This window comes from Siphateles boraxobius, unplaced genomic scaffold (assembly GCF_051911475.1).
Source record: "Siphateles boraxobius isolate OS27281-9 unplaced genomic scaffold, OSU_SipBor_1 7, whole genome shotgun sequence".
Classification (NCBI taxonomy): domain Eukaryota; kingdom Metazoa; phylum Chordata; class Actinopteri; order Cypriniformes; family Leuciscidae; genus Siphateles; species Siphateles boraxobius.
Genome location: NW_027509197.1, coordinates 37,819,184 through 37,835,496, shown reverse-complemented (window position 1 = coordinate 37,835,496; position 16,313 = coordinate 37,819,184). Strand labels below are relative to the sequence as shown.

The 16,313-nt window shown below is 36.8% G+C and overlaps 1 protein-coding gene across 1 annotated transcript in view; it reads right to left on the bottom strand.

Moving 5' to 3' along the window:
• The window catches only part of kcnh7b (potassium channel, voltage gated eag related subfamily H, member 7b), a 96,969-nt gene that overhangs the window by 10,684 nt on the left and 69,972 nt on the right, over window positions 1-16,313 (bottom strand). The window contains exons 9-12 of the mRNA XM_077215815.1: window positions 14,472-14,724; window positions 7,862-8,067; window positions 7,693-7,777; window positions 5,339-5,554 (exon numbers count right to left, since the gene is read on the bottom strand). Coding sequence (XP_077071930.1) covers window positions 5,339-5,554; window positions 7,693-7,777; window positions 7,862-8,067; window positions 14,472-14,724 — 760 coding nt within the window. The remainder of the gene's footprint in view (window positions 1-5,338; window positions 5,555-7,692; window positions 7,778-7,861; window positions 8,068-14,471; window positions 14,725-16,313) is intronic.

Genomic DNA, 16,313 nt, shown 5'->3' with positions numbered 1-16,313 from the left:
ATATATCATCTCTTGTGTTCAACAGAGGGGAAATTTTTTTTTGCAAGGTGTATATAAACATATGACCACACCAGTGAATTGGTTTGTATGTGTATATGCTTCTTTTATGTCCAAACATCATTGATGTCAATGGCGCCTACAGCGTAAGCAAGATTTTCAGTGAGTAATGACTCGATTCAGTCTATTCCTCAAACAAAACTATTATTTTGAATATTTTCAAAGTCACAAGTTATATGGACCACTTTTATAAAAACAATGTTGTAGTGCTTTTCAGAGCCTGACCGCTTTGTTCCTCATACACATCCTCATACACATGGGAAAGAGTGTCCTGAAGTTGGAATGGCATGAAGGTAAATGATTATATCGCTTTAATATTTCAATGCCATGATAATCATGTTGAGTTTAGAGGGTTTTGTACATGTTTGTTTGTGTGTGTGTGTAGGTCATATTCCAATGGCAATCCCCCTCTCTAGTGGTTGGTATTGCTTGTCTGTAGCGCAGGAGGGAACACTGTGTACTCGTTGAGGAGAGTTAGGGAATAGATGCCCAGCGGATTTTCCTAAAGCCTGTAAAACGGGCCGTACTGTGCCTTAAGCTCCTGAAAGACCCTGTTTTACCGTGCCATCTACCTCTCTCTCTCTCTCTCTCTCTCTCTCTCTCTCTCTCTCTCTCTCTCTCTCTCTCTCTCTCTCTCTCTCTCTCTCTCTCTCCCTCGCTCTCTCTCTCTCATCATGCTGCTTTAGCTTAGATTTAGGAACAGACTGATTCGATCAATACTTTTTTTTTCAGTGCCTGAGCTCTGCTTTCCTTTTATACCCTGTCTAGCAGTGTTTTAAGGACTAACAATGTCTGAAAAGTTTTTAGGATGAATGTACAATGGTTTATTTTGAAGTCATCCATCAAGCTAAAAGCCTGTTTCTTCTTCTCTGAAAGCACAGGATATACAGAGCGTCTTATAAACTTGTGAAGGTCGACACACTTCTTTACATACTACTATTGCTTTGGCAGAGATTGCTCTTGATGGATTATGAGAGTGTAAGATGCAAAGCCAATGACAAGTGTAAATAATGCAGTGTTTAATTTGATTATTAATGTTGCCATCAAGGTAAAATAATGAACAACTATATATTTAGAATGAAAGATATAAAATACACAATTAAATTATAAATTAAAAAAATATGCAACATTGGTGCTGTGGTATGATTAGCTATAGATCGACTTCCTGGTAGTACATATATAGAATTCAAAATATCAAATACACCATTCAATTATTAATTAAAGAAAAACAATGGTAGTTTTATTAGCTATAGGTTGACAAAAGTCACAAGAAAATATTATTTCCTATTATGTAACAGAAATTAAAGTATGTGTGGATCACTTATATCGGTTGTGATGATTTTGTGAGAAATTAAGAAATTATAAATTAATGCTATAATAGATTAATATTGTCATGATAATAATATAGTGAAATAAACAGGGGTTTGGACTATGTCAGCATAAATCCTTATCATTTTGTAATGATTCTGCATTGAAAGGGGACAAACTAATAAAACAGATTTTATATAAAAATAATTATATAACATTATATATATATATATATATATATATATATATATATATATAATAATTAAGTAAAATAATTCAAACTATATTAGAGCTAATAATAAACAAACAAAACATAGTTGCTTCTCTTCATTGATATCAAGTAACTTTAACACATTTATGATAAGAAATTGTAAGAATTTATGAGGATATTAAAACCCTATTGAAACCTGATGTTTCCAAAATTTTGGTGTCTTTTTTAGTTATGTTTTGCTCTATAATATTTCATTGGCTAGGATGTTCTTGCGTAGACTAAAACATGAATGTGAATTGCTCTTTCAAGACTTTGCAACAGAACCACAAATCAGTCTCAAAAACGTTAGCAAATTGGTCAAAGAAAATTATTTTTAAAAATCCTCATTAATTTATTTAGATTTTTAATATAATGTAATTCACTCAAATTTCTGGACTGGACATTTGTCAAACAGTTTTTGTGAATGAAAGATATCTGTGAGAGTTGAGGGAACATTATATCTTCTGTTTGACCAAGTCTCTGAGTTGTTGAAATGTCCAAGTCAGGATCCAGGATATCGACCAAAACCTTTATTAAGCAAATTGGGCAGTTGGGAACAGACAGGAGAGTGATGACAGACAAACAGAACATATAATGAACACCGTGTTGTCCTGTACGACTGGGAACAACTTCATTTCTGTCAATGTTTCTGACTGACTTTGACATTGGCCTCTAATTCCCAGCAATGTGCATCTGACCAAATCAGGCAAGTTAGACTCAACTTTAGTCTAAAATTCACCATAAAGAGAAAGAAGAGCTTTATTGCCAAGTGTGCTTGCACACACAAGGAATTTTCCTTGGTACTGAAGCTTCCAGTGCACATATACAAATACAAATACAGATACAAGAAAAATAGTAATACAAATTCTACAAATAAAATTATTTTCAAAAAAATGAAAATACTATAAAAATATACGGTCACAGTTGGGTTTTGTCAGAATAAAGATTTACAGATACAGATTATGAACATATTTACAGTATTTTGAATAGTATAAATAAATATAGTATAAATATCGCCTGAATTTTTAAGATATTGCACTAAACAGTGGGAGTATTGCACTTACAGGCATATGCCTTGGGAGATATGTTAACTGTTCAGAAGGGAAATGGCCTGTGGGAAGACGGGTTGACGGTAACAGTTCAAACAGGTTGTGTCCAGGGTGAGTGGAGTCTGTGATGATTTTACCTGCTCTCTTCCTCACTCTGGAAGAGTACAGGTCCTGGAGGTTTGGCAGGGGGGCACCAATAATCCTCTCCGCAGTCCGGACTGTCCGTTGTAGTCTCCTGATATCTGATTTGGTAGCTGAACCAAACCAGACAGTGATGGATGTGCATAAGAAAGACTCGATGACGGCTGAGTAGAACTGAATCAGCAGATCCTGTGGCAGGTTGAACTTCCTCAGCTGGCGAAGGAAGTACAGTCTCTGCTGGGCCTTTTTCACAGTGGAGTCAATGTGATTGTCCCACTTCAGGTCCTGAGAGATGGTAGTGCCCAGGAACCTGAATGACTCCACTGCTTCCACAGTGCTGTTCATGATGGTGAGTGGGGGGAGTGCTGGGCTGTTCCTCCTGAAGTCCACGATCATCTCCACTGTTTTGAGCGTGTTCAGCTCAAGGTTGTTATAACTGCACCAGGCAGCCAGCTGTTCAACCTCCAGTCTGTAAGCAGATGCGTCACCGTTTTGGATGAGACCGATGACAGTGGTGTCGTCTGCAAATTTCAGGAGCTTGACAGAGTGGTCTTTAGAAGTGCAGTCATTAGTGTACAGGGAGAAGAGCAGTGGGGAGAGAACGCACCCTTGGGTGGCACCAGTGCTGGTGGTGAGAGTCCTGGATGTGTGTTTCCCCAGTCTCACTCGCTGCTGCCGGTCCGTCAGGAAGCTGGTGATCCACTGACAGATCGAGGATGGTATGGAGAGCTGGGTCAGTTTGGCTGTGAGAAGATCAGGCATGATGGTATTGAAGGCCGAACTGAAGTCCACAAATAAGATCCTTGCATAAGTCCCGGGTCTGTCGAGATGTTGCAGGATATAATGCAGTCCCATGTTGACTGCATCATCCACAGACCTGTTTGCTCTGTAAGCAAACTGAAAGGGATCCAGCAGGGGTCCAGTGATGTCCTTCAGGTGGGCCAACACCAGTCTTTCAAACGACTTCATGACCACAGACGTGAGAGACAGGTCTGTAGTCATTAAGTCCAGTGATTTGGGTTTTTTTAGGGACCGGAATGATAGTGGAGCGCTTCAAGCAGCAGGGAACTTCACACTGCTCCAATGATCTGTTGAAGATCTGCGTGAAGACCGGGGCCAGTTGGTCAGCACAGGCTTTTAAACAAGCAGAAAGCTTGTTTCAACAAAAGCTTAGAGCTTATTAGAATTTTCACTTGTGCTTTTTTTCATGTTCATCTTTCTTTACTGTGTAATGATGCAGTTTGAGCATGAAAAAGCTCTGAAAGACCCTCCAGCATGAGTTATTCTCTATATCAGTGTCACTGTTTCTGAACTCCCTGAAACGCCTCCATTGTGGTCTTGAGTTTCTTCCGGGAACGAACACGTCACAATATTCCTCATTTAAATAATTCATACGCAGAATAAAGGGACAGGGCCTGGTTGAGTTAGTTAGTTAGTAGTGTGTTGAAACTGGTAAGGGATGGGACATTTCCCCAAACACGCTCAAAGCTCTTGACCAATCACAACACACTGATCCAGCCGACCAATCGGAGCACAGTGTGCTTATCAGAAGGAGGGGCTTCTAGAGACTAGAGAGCATTACTGACAGAAAAATTCATCTTTTGAACATTGCGCGTTCGAGACGTCAGGTAATACGCAATTACGTTGAAAAGGTCACGCTTGACGTAAGGGGAAGTACCGGGTCAGTGTTTACAAGTTGAACGTGCAAACAAAGTCAAACGCCGTTTACAAAAAAAGGAAGTTAAAAGGTTAAAACAACGATGTCGGACGATTTTGAACTTAGAGGAGAAGATGAGATGGAGTTTTTCGCCTTGCCCTACCTTTTTGAAGCGTGACCTTTTCAACGTAATTGCGTATTACATGCCGTCGCGAACGTGCATCACAGAACAGAGCAAGGCGAGCATTTGTGCTTATAAAACTTAAAGTTTTTTATTTATTTTTGAAATGACCGATCGTTTCGCTAGATGAGACCCTTATTCGTCGTCTGGTATTGTTTAAAGCCCTTTGAAGCTGCACTGAAACTGTCATTTGGACCTTGAACCGTTTGGGTCCCATTGAAGTCCATTACAGTATATGGAGAAAAATCCTGGAATATTTTCATCAAAAACCTTAATTTCTTTTCACTGAAGAAAGAAAGACATGGACATCTTGGATGACATGGGGGTGAGTAAATTATCAGCAAAAGTTTTTTTTTAAAGTGAACTAATCCTTTAAGCATAAAATCCTATTCTAGTAGAGCCTAAAAACAAAATCAAGACTTTGAAAAGGGGCGTAACATGGCCTTTTTAATATAAAAATAAAAGGGTTGTGTAAGTTAATGCAGTTTACTTACTTAAATAAAGAAACTTCAAAACACCTTCATGATTATAGTGATGTCTTTTTTAAAATATGCATGATTGTTCTGTATAGGATGAATTAGAATGCAATTTATGGAGTGACTTTACCCTGTGAATTTGTGTGTGTATATTCAGGTTTGTGACGCAACAGAAAGGGACAACAATGGTGTTAAGATGAACTACCAGTAAAACCTCACCATCATATGTCTTTTTTCCGGCGTCCTCTGCGGGAGGACTGAAGCCCGGTGTGGAGGTGTAGCTCTGTACGGATGGATACTCTATTATCGCTGCTCCCAGAAGCCTTTGCTGCTCGTCTCTGGAGGTGTGACGGTCCTCAGAGCTTCTCTTAGAGCTGAGACGAGACTCTCGCCGCTCCGTCCTGCACTCGCTGTCCGTTTCTTTGAGGCTTCCTCCTACAGGACGATCAGGGGTGCAAAACGTGTTGAAGAACAGACCCGATGAAAAACAACACTGTCCCAACATTTTATTAAGCAGAAAGAGATCTGAATATAAATCAGATGTATAGAGTACACTGAAAAAATTATACTTTAAACAAACGTAAAAAAAGCTAATTCTAGCGAATTTAGCTTCTGTTTATGGTAAAATTAAGCCCCCCCCCAAAAAAAATATTGGCGGTAACACTTTATTTTACAGTGTCCTTGTTACATAAGTTACATATAACAGTAAATTATGCATAATTACATGCAACTAATCCTCAACTAAATCCTAATCATACCCTAACCCTATAGTAAGTATATGTAATAAATTAATATTACTCAGTACTTACATATATAATTACACTGTAACAATGATACCTTAAAATAAAGTGTAACCATATTGGCTTACATTAACATTTTGGCTAAAGAAAATATATTAAGTACAGTTCTTATAATAAATAATCTTTTAAATTTTTATGAATGTTTAATATTAAATAAAATTTAAGGTTACCATAACCATAAATATAATTTGACAAATAATAATGCATTTTATTTGGTAACACTTTACAATAAGGTCTCATTTGTTAACAATATTTAATGCATTAACTAACATTGACCAATGTATTTTTGCACCGAATGTATTAATCTTTGTTAATGTTAGTTAATAAAAATACAATTCTTTATTGTTTGTTCATGTATGTCAACAGATACCAATTTTGATTTAAAAAATCTATTAGTAAATATTAAAATTAACATTTAGGTTAACAAATGCTGTTGAAGTATTGGTCATGTTTACTAGTGTAATTAACAAATGAAACCTTGTTGTTACCATTTTCTTTCTCATAGAAGCCTGTTATAAAGAAATAGTTGAAACACACCAAAGCAATAATGTAGTAGCACAGCATTTCTCTTAACCCTTGATCATAAATCATAAACACTAAAATCATATAATATCATAAATAATCATTGTTAAACATTACAGTTCTTTTCACTGCTCATGTTTTATTATAGTAGCTACATTAGATGTAAGATTAGAAGCTCATCTATAGAGTTTTTATAAGTGAGGTGCAAAAACAATGTTCTGTCTCAGTACATTAAGCAGCGTTAAACTGTTTCCTTGTAATAGGAGTCAACGAGGTCAAAATCATATATTGACTTTCTCCTTAGACTACGGAGTAGATCATTTTTATGACCATAAATTTGATTCTCCCTGGTCGTTGAAGTTGTGCATTTAAACCATGTTAAGTGTTTTTCCACATTAAGTGTTTTAAAATGTCCCAACAGTGTTTTAAGAGCTCACCAGAGACATAAATGTTCATCACGATTACAGCTGTAAAACAACAGTTTATCCTGCAATAACAACACTATAATGATGCATCTTAAACAAGTCACACAACTGAACGTGCTGAGGAGACTTTACAGAGTGATCCAGATCGTGACTAAAAATTGATGTAAATACATGCGATGTCATTTCCATCAACTTTTGGTCAAGATCTGGTATTGATAATGCAGGAGTCCAGCACTCTGTAAAGTCTCCTCCAGCACATCCCACAGACTTTCAATGAATTTAAAGATCTGACTTAGAGGAGCCAATTCATGTGTGAAAATGATTCTTCATTCTCCTCACAACTATTCTTTCACAAATTGAGCCTGATGAATCTTGACATTGTCATCCTGGATTATGGCCATGATGTGTCTTCCTACATGGTTGTTTTGAAAAGCTACACACTCCATCAATAAGGGTTAGAAGAACTGTTGCCAAACATATAACATGCTAGAAACATAATAATCACTGCAATAATGATCCAATCATATACTCTTAAGCATTTGCCTATTTAAATCCAAACAGCAATTTTTTTAATTATTAATTTTTATATTTTTTTGGCCTGGCAGTGTAACGTTATATATATATCTGGCATTAAATAAATCTCAAACAAATTTTACAACAATACGGTTTCGGGAAAAATTCATGACTAGCTTTCTGATTTCAAAAATGCATTGTTGTACGAGAAAAAAGGCACCCCTGAAAACCAAACTGTGAAATTTTTAACCATTTTACCCTTAAATTCCCGCAACAGTGACATGGTGTAATGTGATCAATGGATCATATTCACCTTGTGAGGGTTTACGTTTAAAGGAGATCTTCCTTCGAGTCTTCGTATCCTCTCCGTCTGAATCACTGGCTTGTGAATAAATGCTCTGAAGAGAGAAGGCAATAATGATCTCTGGGCTGACTGAGAAATGCTTTCATTTCATGTGTTTTGTGCTTTTGATGGGAAGTACCTTTGAATTCTCATCCCGCAGGTTAAAGGTCAGCTCCAGATTGGTGAGGAAATAGTCCGCGAACTCTGGATACATGTCTAAAACCTCCAGCAGCTCTTCTCTCTGGATGGTGTGCAGGTCGCAGTAGCTGAGCGCTCTGACGTCAGCGTTCGACTTCCCCGGCTTAGCGTACAGGTGGATCATCTCTCCAAAGATATCATTCTTACCTGGAGAACAAAGGACACATTCAGGTTAGGTTTGTCGTAAGTCTAGAACACAGATGCATGATGTGTTTAGACAAATGTTGCCTTTTTTATTTGCACTACTGTCACAGAAGCCGTATCACACTGTGCCTCCTCAGAGATCTATCTATATGCATGTGTCTGCATGGGTTTTCAGATGTTGATTGTGTGTTTACACAGTAAAGGCCCTTGCACACTGAGTCCGAAATTTTTCGAATGCGTTTTTTCGTATTCGTGATTCGGTGGCTCTGAATTGTCAATTAACAATCCGTTAACAACTGCTTGCTACTAATGCGAAAAATGCAGAAAATCGAACCCGATCCGATTTTTTTTATGACGGACGAAAGTTTCGCAGGCAGTGTGCAAGCGTGATTGACATAACGTGAGGTCGAAATTTTTTTTTTCACGTGCGAAAATTTCGGATGTGAATTTGTGCAATGGCCTTAAGTGTGTTTGGACAAGCAAGGTCAGTTTAGGTCAGAGTCCGTGCATGCGGATTACCAGCGCTCGCTCTATCTGTGGAGATTATGAATCAGATGATGTCAGGTACTATATATTCTGTTCTTTTCCCCTCGACCTCTCATTGAATAACAACTGTTTGTTTTTTTGCCTTTCTTTAAAGATCTCATAATACAGGATTTGAATTGCTCTTTTGAATTAAAGTGCTACTTTTATGCTATTTTAAAAGCTCCTTATTTTGTTGAGGTCTACATGCATCCAAGCTCAAAAAACACTTTAATCGTCTCATATATACATTGCAGTATCAGCTCTTTTCTCACAGCGTCTAATGTGTTTGATAAAAGAAACAGTCTCTCCCAGAAACCCCTCTTTTTCTGTCTTCTTTCCTTCTTCTATTTGCATTCTGAATTGTAATTAGTCTTGCGTTCCTTGGATATATTTAATCATTTATAGCCGTCTTTACTCTATTGATTCTGGTGTGCAGTTGAAAACGAGACGTGCGCTGAGCGACATGACAGCTGTGATGCAGCATTTCATTATTGCAGAAACAAAGAATTTTATATAACAAAAGAGACAATGAAAAACCTAAACGTACACTGACTTTTTCTATTTTAAAATGTTTTTAAAGTCTCTTTACTCAGCAATGAGGCATTTATTTGATAAAAAAATTTACAGTAAAAACAGTAATATTGTGAAATATTATTACAATTTAAAATAACTGTTTTCTATTTGAATATATATTTAAATGTAATTTATTCCTGTGATCAAAGCTGAATTTTCAGCATCATTACTCCAGTCTTCAGTGTCACATGATCCTTCAGAAATCATTCTAATATGCTGATTTGAGGCTCAAAAAACATTTGATTATTATCAATGTTCAAAACAGTTTTTGCTGCTTAATATTTTTGTGGAAACTGTGGTACTTTTCATTCAGGATTATTTGATGAATAGTAAATTAAAAAGTACAAAACTTTTGTAACATTATAAATGACTTTACTGTCACTTTTGATCAATTTGAATAAAACTAAAACTTGCTGAATAAAAAACAACAACTTTTGAACAGTAATGTATCTCAACCCAGGGTATCTGCACACTTTTTAAAGTCAAATTTAAGGCTTTTTAAGACCCGAAGAAATCAAAATTAATACCTTACATTAGGCATGCGCAATATTGACAAAAATATGTCTCAATATTTTCAAAGTTTTGTTGATGATAATTAGATGATATTTTACTGATTGTGTTTGTGTACTGGTACCATGGCTGGTTTAGGCCTGTTGTTGACAGCTGACTCACGAAGATATTCATATTTTTCATATTCTATGCAGTGGTCAGTTCACAGCAGTGACAGAAATGATTTTTTTTATTAACGGGCAATATTTGCAACCTTAAATTGAGTTCCAGGGGCATTTTCACCAATATACGGACCTTTTTTTTTTTTTTTTACTTCGAGGTATGCATCAACTTTTATGTCAAATTCTAACATTCAAATTAAATTATATTAGAATAATAACACAATACCACTGTTACCAGTTAAATTAAATCATTAAGGATCCGCGGACACCCTGTCAACCTTTACAAGCACTGCTGTTCAGGAAGTGCAAATGTATTTTACTTTAATTAAACATCTTTCTCTTATGTTTTATAGAATGGCAAAAACATCCTGCACAAAAGTCCATTCAAATTATAGATTATCTCAAAAATCAGCGGGCTCTCAGCTGGGCCGCTTCCCGGGTAAATGTCAGGCCCACGGAGTGATTGTACTTTAAATAAGAGACGTGACTGAGCTGCAGGTGACATTAAACTCAATTGGCTAAAATGCCTGACACAGCTGTTCATAAGGGATCTGACACTTTCCTAAAGCTCACCATGAAGAAGCAGCAGAAGTGAAGCATTGTGGGCCTTCCCGTGGTGCACAGGAGGGATGAGAAGCACTTTCTCTTTTTAACGGATCCAAAGAACATTATTTAATGAACGCTCGGGGTTCAACACGAGTTCAGCTCTTTGTGAGGTTTGAGAAACTTTTCAACGTGGCCGTCTGCACTGTTCTTTGTTTTGACCCTATTATGTCACCGAATATTCATCTGATGAAAAAACAGAGCTTTTAAACTGTGTTGAAGTTAAGAAGACCTGTCAGTCACACGCCGGCTCTCTGGCATCAAAAGTGCCGTCTAATTATTGTTGCCATTAACATGTATTACACAACACTAAGGGATCGCTTTCAGAACACAAGCAAATGACTAAAAGATTGCAGTGGCGTCTGGTGGGTTTTAAAATAAAGGAGGCACACTAAATTGTAGCGGTCGGGGGATCTCCTCGCAAAGATAGTTTTTTTCCCCTTCTCTTTTTTAAATGCAGAGAAAATTACATTTATAGCAAGACGATATAAATATAATTTCACTCCCCTACACCATCACTTGAAGCACAAATCCATCTTTTTTTTAATACTTTGCTGTGTTTAAGTAGTCAATAGTGATGGAACGATTAATTGGTTAATGCACAGTTTCTAATTCCAAATATTCTAGTGAATTTCAAGTATATAATGTGTAAAAAACGTTTAAATTAGGCATATTTATTTCAAAGTTTTTAAAATGTTTTTGAAATAAGTCTCTCACCAAGACTGCATTTGTTTGATCAAAAATACAGTAAAACAGTAATATTGTGAAATATTATTACAATTTACACTCTTTTCTATGTAAATATATTTTCAAATGTAATTTATTTTTGTGATCAAAGCTGAATTTTCAGCATCATTACTCCAGTCTTCAGTGTCACATGATCCTTCAGAAATCACTATAATATGATGATTCGATGCTTAAGAAACATTTATTATTATTACCAATGTTGAAAACAGTTCTTTTTTTCACTACATGATTCTTTGAGTAGAATGTTCAAAAGAACAGCATTTATTTAAAATAAAATTATTTTATAACATTTTAAATGTCTTTACCATCCCTTTTGATCAATTTAATACATTATTGCTGAATAAAATAATTATTTTTTTGTATAAAAACCTTTGAATGGTAAAGTATATTTGTGCATCTCATGTGGTTTAAATGAATTGTATATCAGCCATTATCTAGTTATTAATATTAGCATCTGCCATTAAAAAACTCATTTGTCAACCATTACTAATGTAGTATTCCATTCAGATCAGAAGATCTACAGTTTCTTTCTTTTGTTCTTTTCCTCACATGTTCTCTAATGTGCAATGTTAGCTATAAAAAGCACAGTCTCTCTCTCTCTCTCTCTCGCTCTCGTGCTCTCTCTCTCTCTCTCTCTCTCTCTCTCTCTCTCTCGCTCTCGTGCTCTCTCTCTCTCTCTCTCTCTCTCTCTCTCGCTCTCGTGCACACTCTCTCTCTCTCTCTCTCTCTCTCTCTCTCTCTCTCGCTCACTCTCTCTCTCTCTCTCTCTCTCTCGCTCACTCTCTCTCGCTCTCTCTCTCTCTCAAACACATCCAGCAGGAGCCACTTAATAGAAATGTCAGAAGCCTCTTCTTATCAGACACGGTTCTAGACACAGAATGGAACACAATGCAAAAAACCTGAAAAGGAAAGACAGGCTTGTTTCCAGAATATTCTCATCTGTTTGACATTTTCTGAGAAAACAATAACTGTGCCTTTTGATTTGTAGATGGAGCAAACGGCACCCTGGGCACCTGGGCTCTCTGCTGCTGTGTTTCAGCTTGTAGGGACAATGGCACATCTACCCAGTGGGAGATACAGCGTGTGCCGGCGCACTGGTAAACAACATGCCTCGCACAAACAAATACACACAACTCAAACTAATGCATTACCGGCTTACTGTAAAACATCGATCACAAGAGCACAGTGAGAAATAATGAGACAATGACATATATTCTTATGCAAGATTTTAAAAATAGTCTACCCTTGATTAAAATAGTCATTTATAAGTGAAAAAGTGATTCCTTAATTAAATATCTAGAGCAGGGTTATTGAAGCTCCAAGAGATATAATCTAAAAATGTCCTTCTAAAGGCGACTGAGTAATAGTCATCATATTTTTTATAAACTAACATTTGAAAAGTTTGGGTGTCAGAAAGATTTTTTTTTTCTTTAAAGAAATATTAATATTAAAATTAAATATAAATATAAAAATCATGAATAAAATTAATACATTTTATTCAGCAATGATGCATTAAATTAATCAAAAATGACAGTAAAGCATTTATAATGTTCTAAAATATTTCTATTTCAAATAAATGTTGTTCTTTTTAACTTTCTATTCATCAAAGAATCTTGAAAAAAGGTTTGCACAAAAATATAAAACTGTTTTCAACATTGATAATAATCAGAAATGTTTCTTGAGCATCAAATCATCATATTAGAATGATTTCAGAAGGATCATGTGACACTGAAGATGAGTAATGATGATGAAAATTCAGCTTTGATCACAGAAATAAATTACATTTGAAAATATATTCAAATAGAAAACAGTTCTTTTAAATTGTAATACTATTTCACAATACTACTGTTTTTACTGTATTTTTGATCAAATAAATGCAGCACTGGTGAGCATCTTACGTGTGTGTGTGTGTGTGTGTGTGTGTGTGTGTGTGTGTGTGTGTGTGTGTGTGTGTGTGTGTGTGTGTGTGTGTGTGTGTGTGTGTGTGTGCATATCACCCTGTAGCCCAAGACTGGTCCCCCACTATAGCTAAGCAGGGCTGATCCTGGTCAGTCTCTGGATTAGAGACTCCTGGAAAAACTTTAGGTTTCTGCTGAAAGGTTTTAGTGCTGGAATCTGCTGAGGTGTGAGTGATGCCAGTAGGGGGCGCTCACCCTGTGGTCTGTGTGGGTCCTAAAGCCCTAGTATAGTGATGGGGACACTATACTGTAACAAGCACCATCCTTCGGATGAGACGTTAAACCGAGGACTCTCTGTGGTCATTAAAAATCCCATCCTGGCCAAATTTGCCCTTTGGCCCCTGTCCATCGTGGCCTCCTAATCATCCCCATATATATATACTGATTGGCTTCATCACTCTGTCTCCTCTCCACCCATAAGCTGGTGTGTGGTGGCCGTTCTGGCGCAATTTGGCTGCCGTCGCATCATCCCATAGACAGTAAAAGAAATGGACACAGCGACCCCCTTGATTTAAACGGAGAAAACTGAAGCCCATTAGAAGCACTCACTTCCTGATGGCTGAGCGACTGCGCAGGCTCAAACTGAGCTTGACGACGTAGATGTGACGCAACCTGTCTGACAGTTGTAAATCTTCTAGTAGCTGAGCCAAGACAAATCTGAATCTCCTAATCTTGCAGAGACGGCGAGCGTGACCTGGACCAACTTTTGGTATCAGTATTCTGATTAATTATTTTGACTGTATGCCTCTATGTCCCCCCGATTGCCTCATAGACAGTAAAAGATTGCCTGCGAGCTTCTCCTCCGGTCTATACGGTAATTTCTCTACTGTGCGACAGAGAGTCGCGTGGTTATGACGCAATCGTTAGCCTATTTTTACAAAAACGGCTTCTCAGGGCCATAATGTAAGATTCAAAGTAATGGAGCCTTTTATACATTGTCGTGTTTCTTTAGCAATAAATAATGGAGAAATGAAGTCTTTGGACGCATCAAATGTAAAGTTATTCGCTGTCAAAGTGACGCCAAAATGAATGGGAGTCAATGGAATGCTAACAGCAGGTGATGGTCTGCTACAGTGGCGGCTCCCGCGAGGCTTCAGTTTCCGGCTGATGGATTACGCTCTTGCATCATCCAGGTGGTGGTTGAGGAGATTCACCCTTTCTATGTATAGCACTTTGAGTGCAGAGAAAAGCGCTATATAAAATGTAATGAATTATATCTCTGTGTATATTTTTATTTATTAATTTTATATATTCATGTTTTTCATATATTATGGATTTTTATGTCACTTTCCATTAGTGCTTCCTTTAAAACAAGCTTGTGAGCTCTTACCCAGAATGGCCACCACTATGTCGTCCTTGAGAATCTCAATGGACCCTCGAGACAGAAAGTAGAGCGCGGTGAGGACGTCTCCACAGTGCACGAGTGTGTCTCCAGGAGGAGCATGCGTGGTTTTGAAGCGCATGGCGAGAGCACGCAGACACCCTTGAGTCGCACCCTGGAATGCCTTGCATCCCTGAAGGAGACTTTGGTTCAGATGGAGACAAATATCTGCCTGCAAACACTCAGGAAAGCCCTTTAAGACCTGCAGAGAGACGTGAGAATGAGGTGAAAAAATACTCAACTCTATCAGATCCATCACTGAAGATTAAAGGAAAAACATTAGTGCAGACATTATCTTCAATTACACTGTTTGTTATTCTGTGGTGTTAATAGGCTCTGTTCCAAAACAGTAACTTACACACAAACCCGTACACGGGCAACATCCTGACTACGTTTGGAATTTCGCAACTCGATTTCACTTCTGGAATTGGATACTTGTTGTTATAAAATTTAAATATTGATTCCTCTTATCAATTACTTTGTGTGCATTTTAATAGGACTTTAAAGCATTCAATTGCAAGAAAACCCACACACTGTTTTCTGTGCTGTGCACACATCCAAGACTTGCGCACAGAAAGCTGCCTCTCATACTGAATAATGCACGATACTAAACTGAGTTCCCTTCCGTGTCTTTTTGCACTTGAACGGACAAATACTCACAAAATATGTCAAAATTCCTCATAAATGCAGTCGATTGTCTTAAATTAATGTAAACAGTTGAGAAAGAAATGCATGAGTAACAGTATATTGGATCTGTGCAGCTCTTAAAGTGACAGTACTATAATATACCTGCTGCCGTCTCTATAACAACGTTAATCAAACAACAAAAGATGAAAAAAATTCACTCGCTATTCTTGACTTAAAAACTTTTGTAACTATATTTGTAATGTATATTTTATTTATAGTGCAGTGTTATTTTACATTTGATTACAGTGTATGTACCTGAATACCTAAAAAATCTTTAAATACTGTTTATTTAAATCATATCTTTGTCCAGTTTTATTTATTTGTGCGATTTCTAATTTGTTTATTTGTTCTATTGTTTGAGTGTTTACTTGTCTTTAATTATTCTTGCAATTTATATTCTTTTTCTTCTTCTTCTTGGAACTGAAATAAGGAATTGATGAGAATTGAAATCGATAAGCAGATCGGAATCATTAAAATGCAAACGATACCCAACCCTAATCCTAACTGAAACCGATTTCAGTGAACTGTTGTTTATTAATAATAACAATCACAGATGTTAAGTACAATTTAAAAACAAGACTTATATTACTGTTCTATAGTTTGGGGTCGCTAAGATTATTTAGTATTTTTGAAGGAAGTCTCTTAAGCTCATCGAGGCTGCATTTATCTGATCAAAAGTAAAAACAGTAATATTGTGAAGTATTGAATTTGATGCAGCCTTCAGGATGGGATCGCTTGATGCCTTAGTGACAGTTCAATAGGGTTTGGAACAGAGTCCTGGTGTTGAGAGTTTTTTCCTACTGCTAATGAAATTATTTTGCATTATGATATTTCTGCCAAAGTATTCATACAGCTAAAGCGGCCTTTAACCAAGACAGATTAAGTGAATGTGAAAAAATGATGCAAGTGGCAACTACTGTGTTCATATAAGCAGTGTAATTATAAATTAAAAGACATGAAATAATGAGGGTTTAATAATGGGCAACAAAAATGACTCAGTTTCTTAGCAACATGCAAACTTGCTTTAACAAGTGCGACTTTTTATTCTCCAAGTCTCGTCTAAAATTAATGGCTACCATAGACGCCCATCTAATATATGCTAAT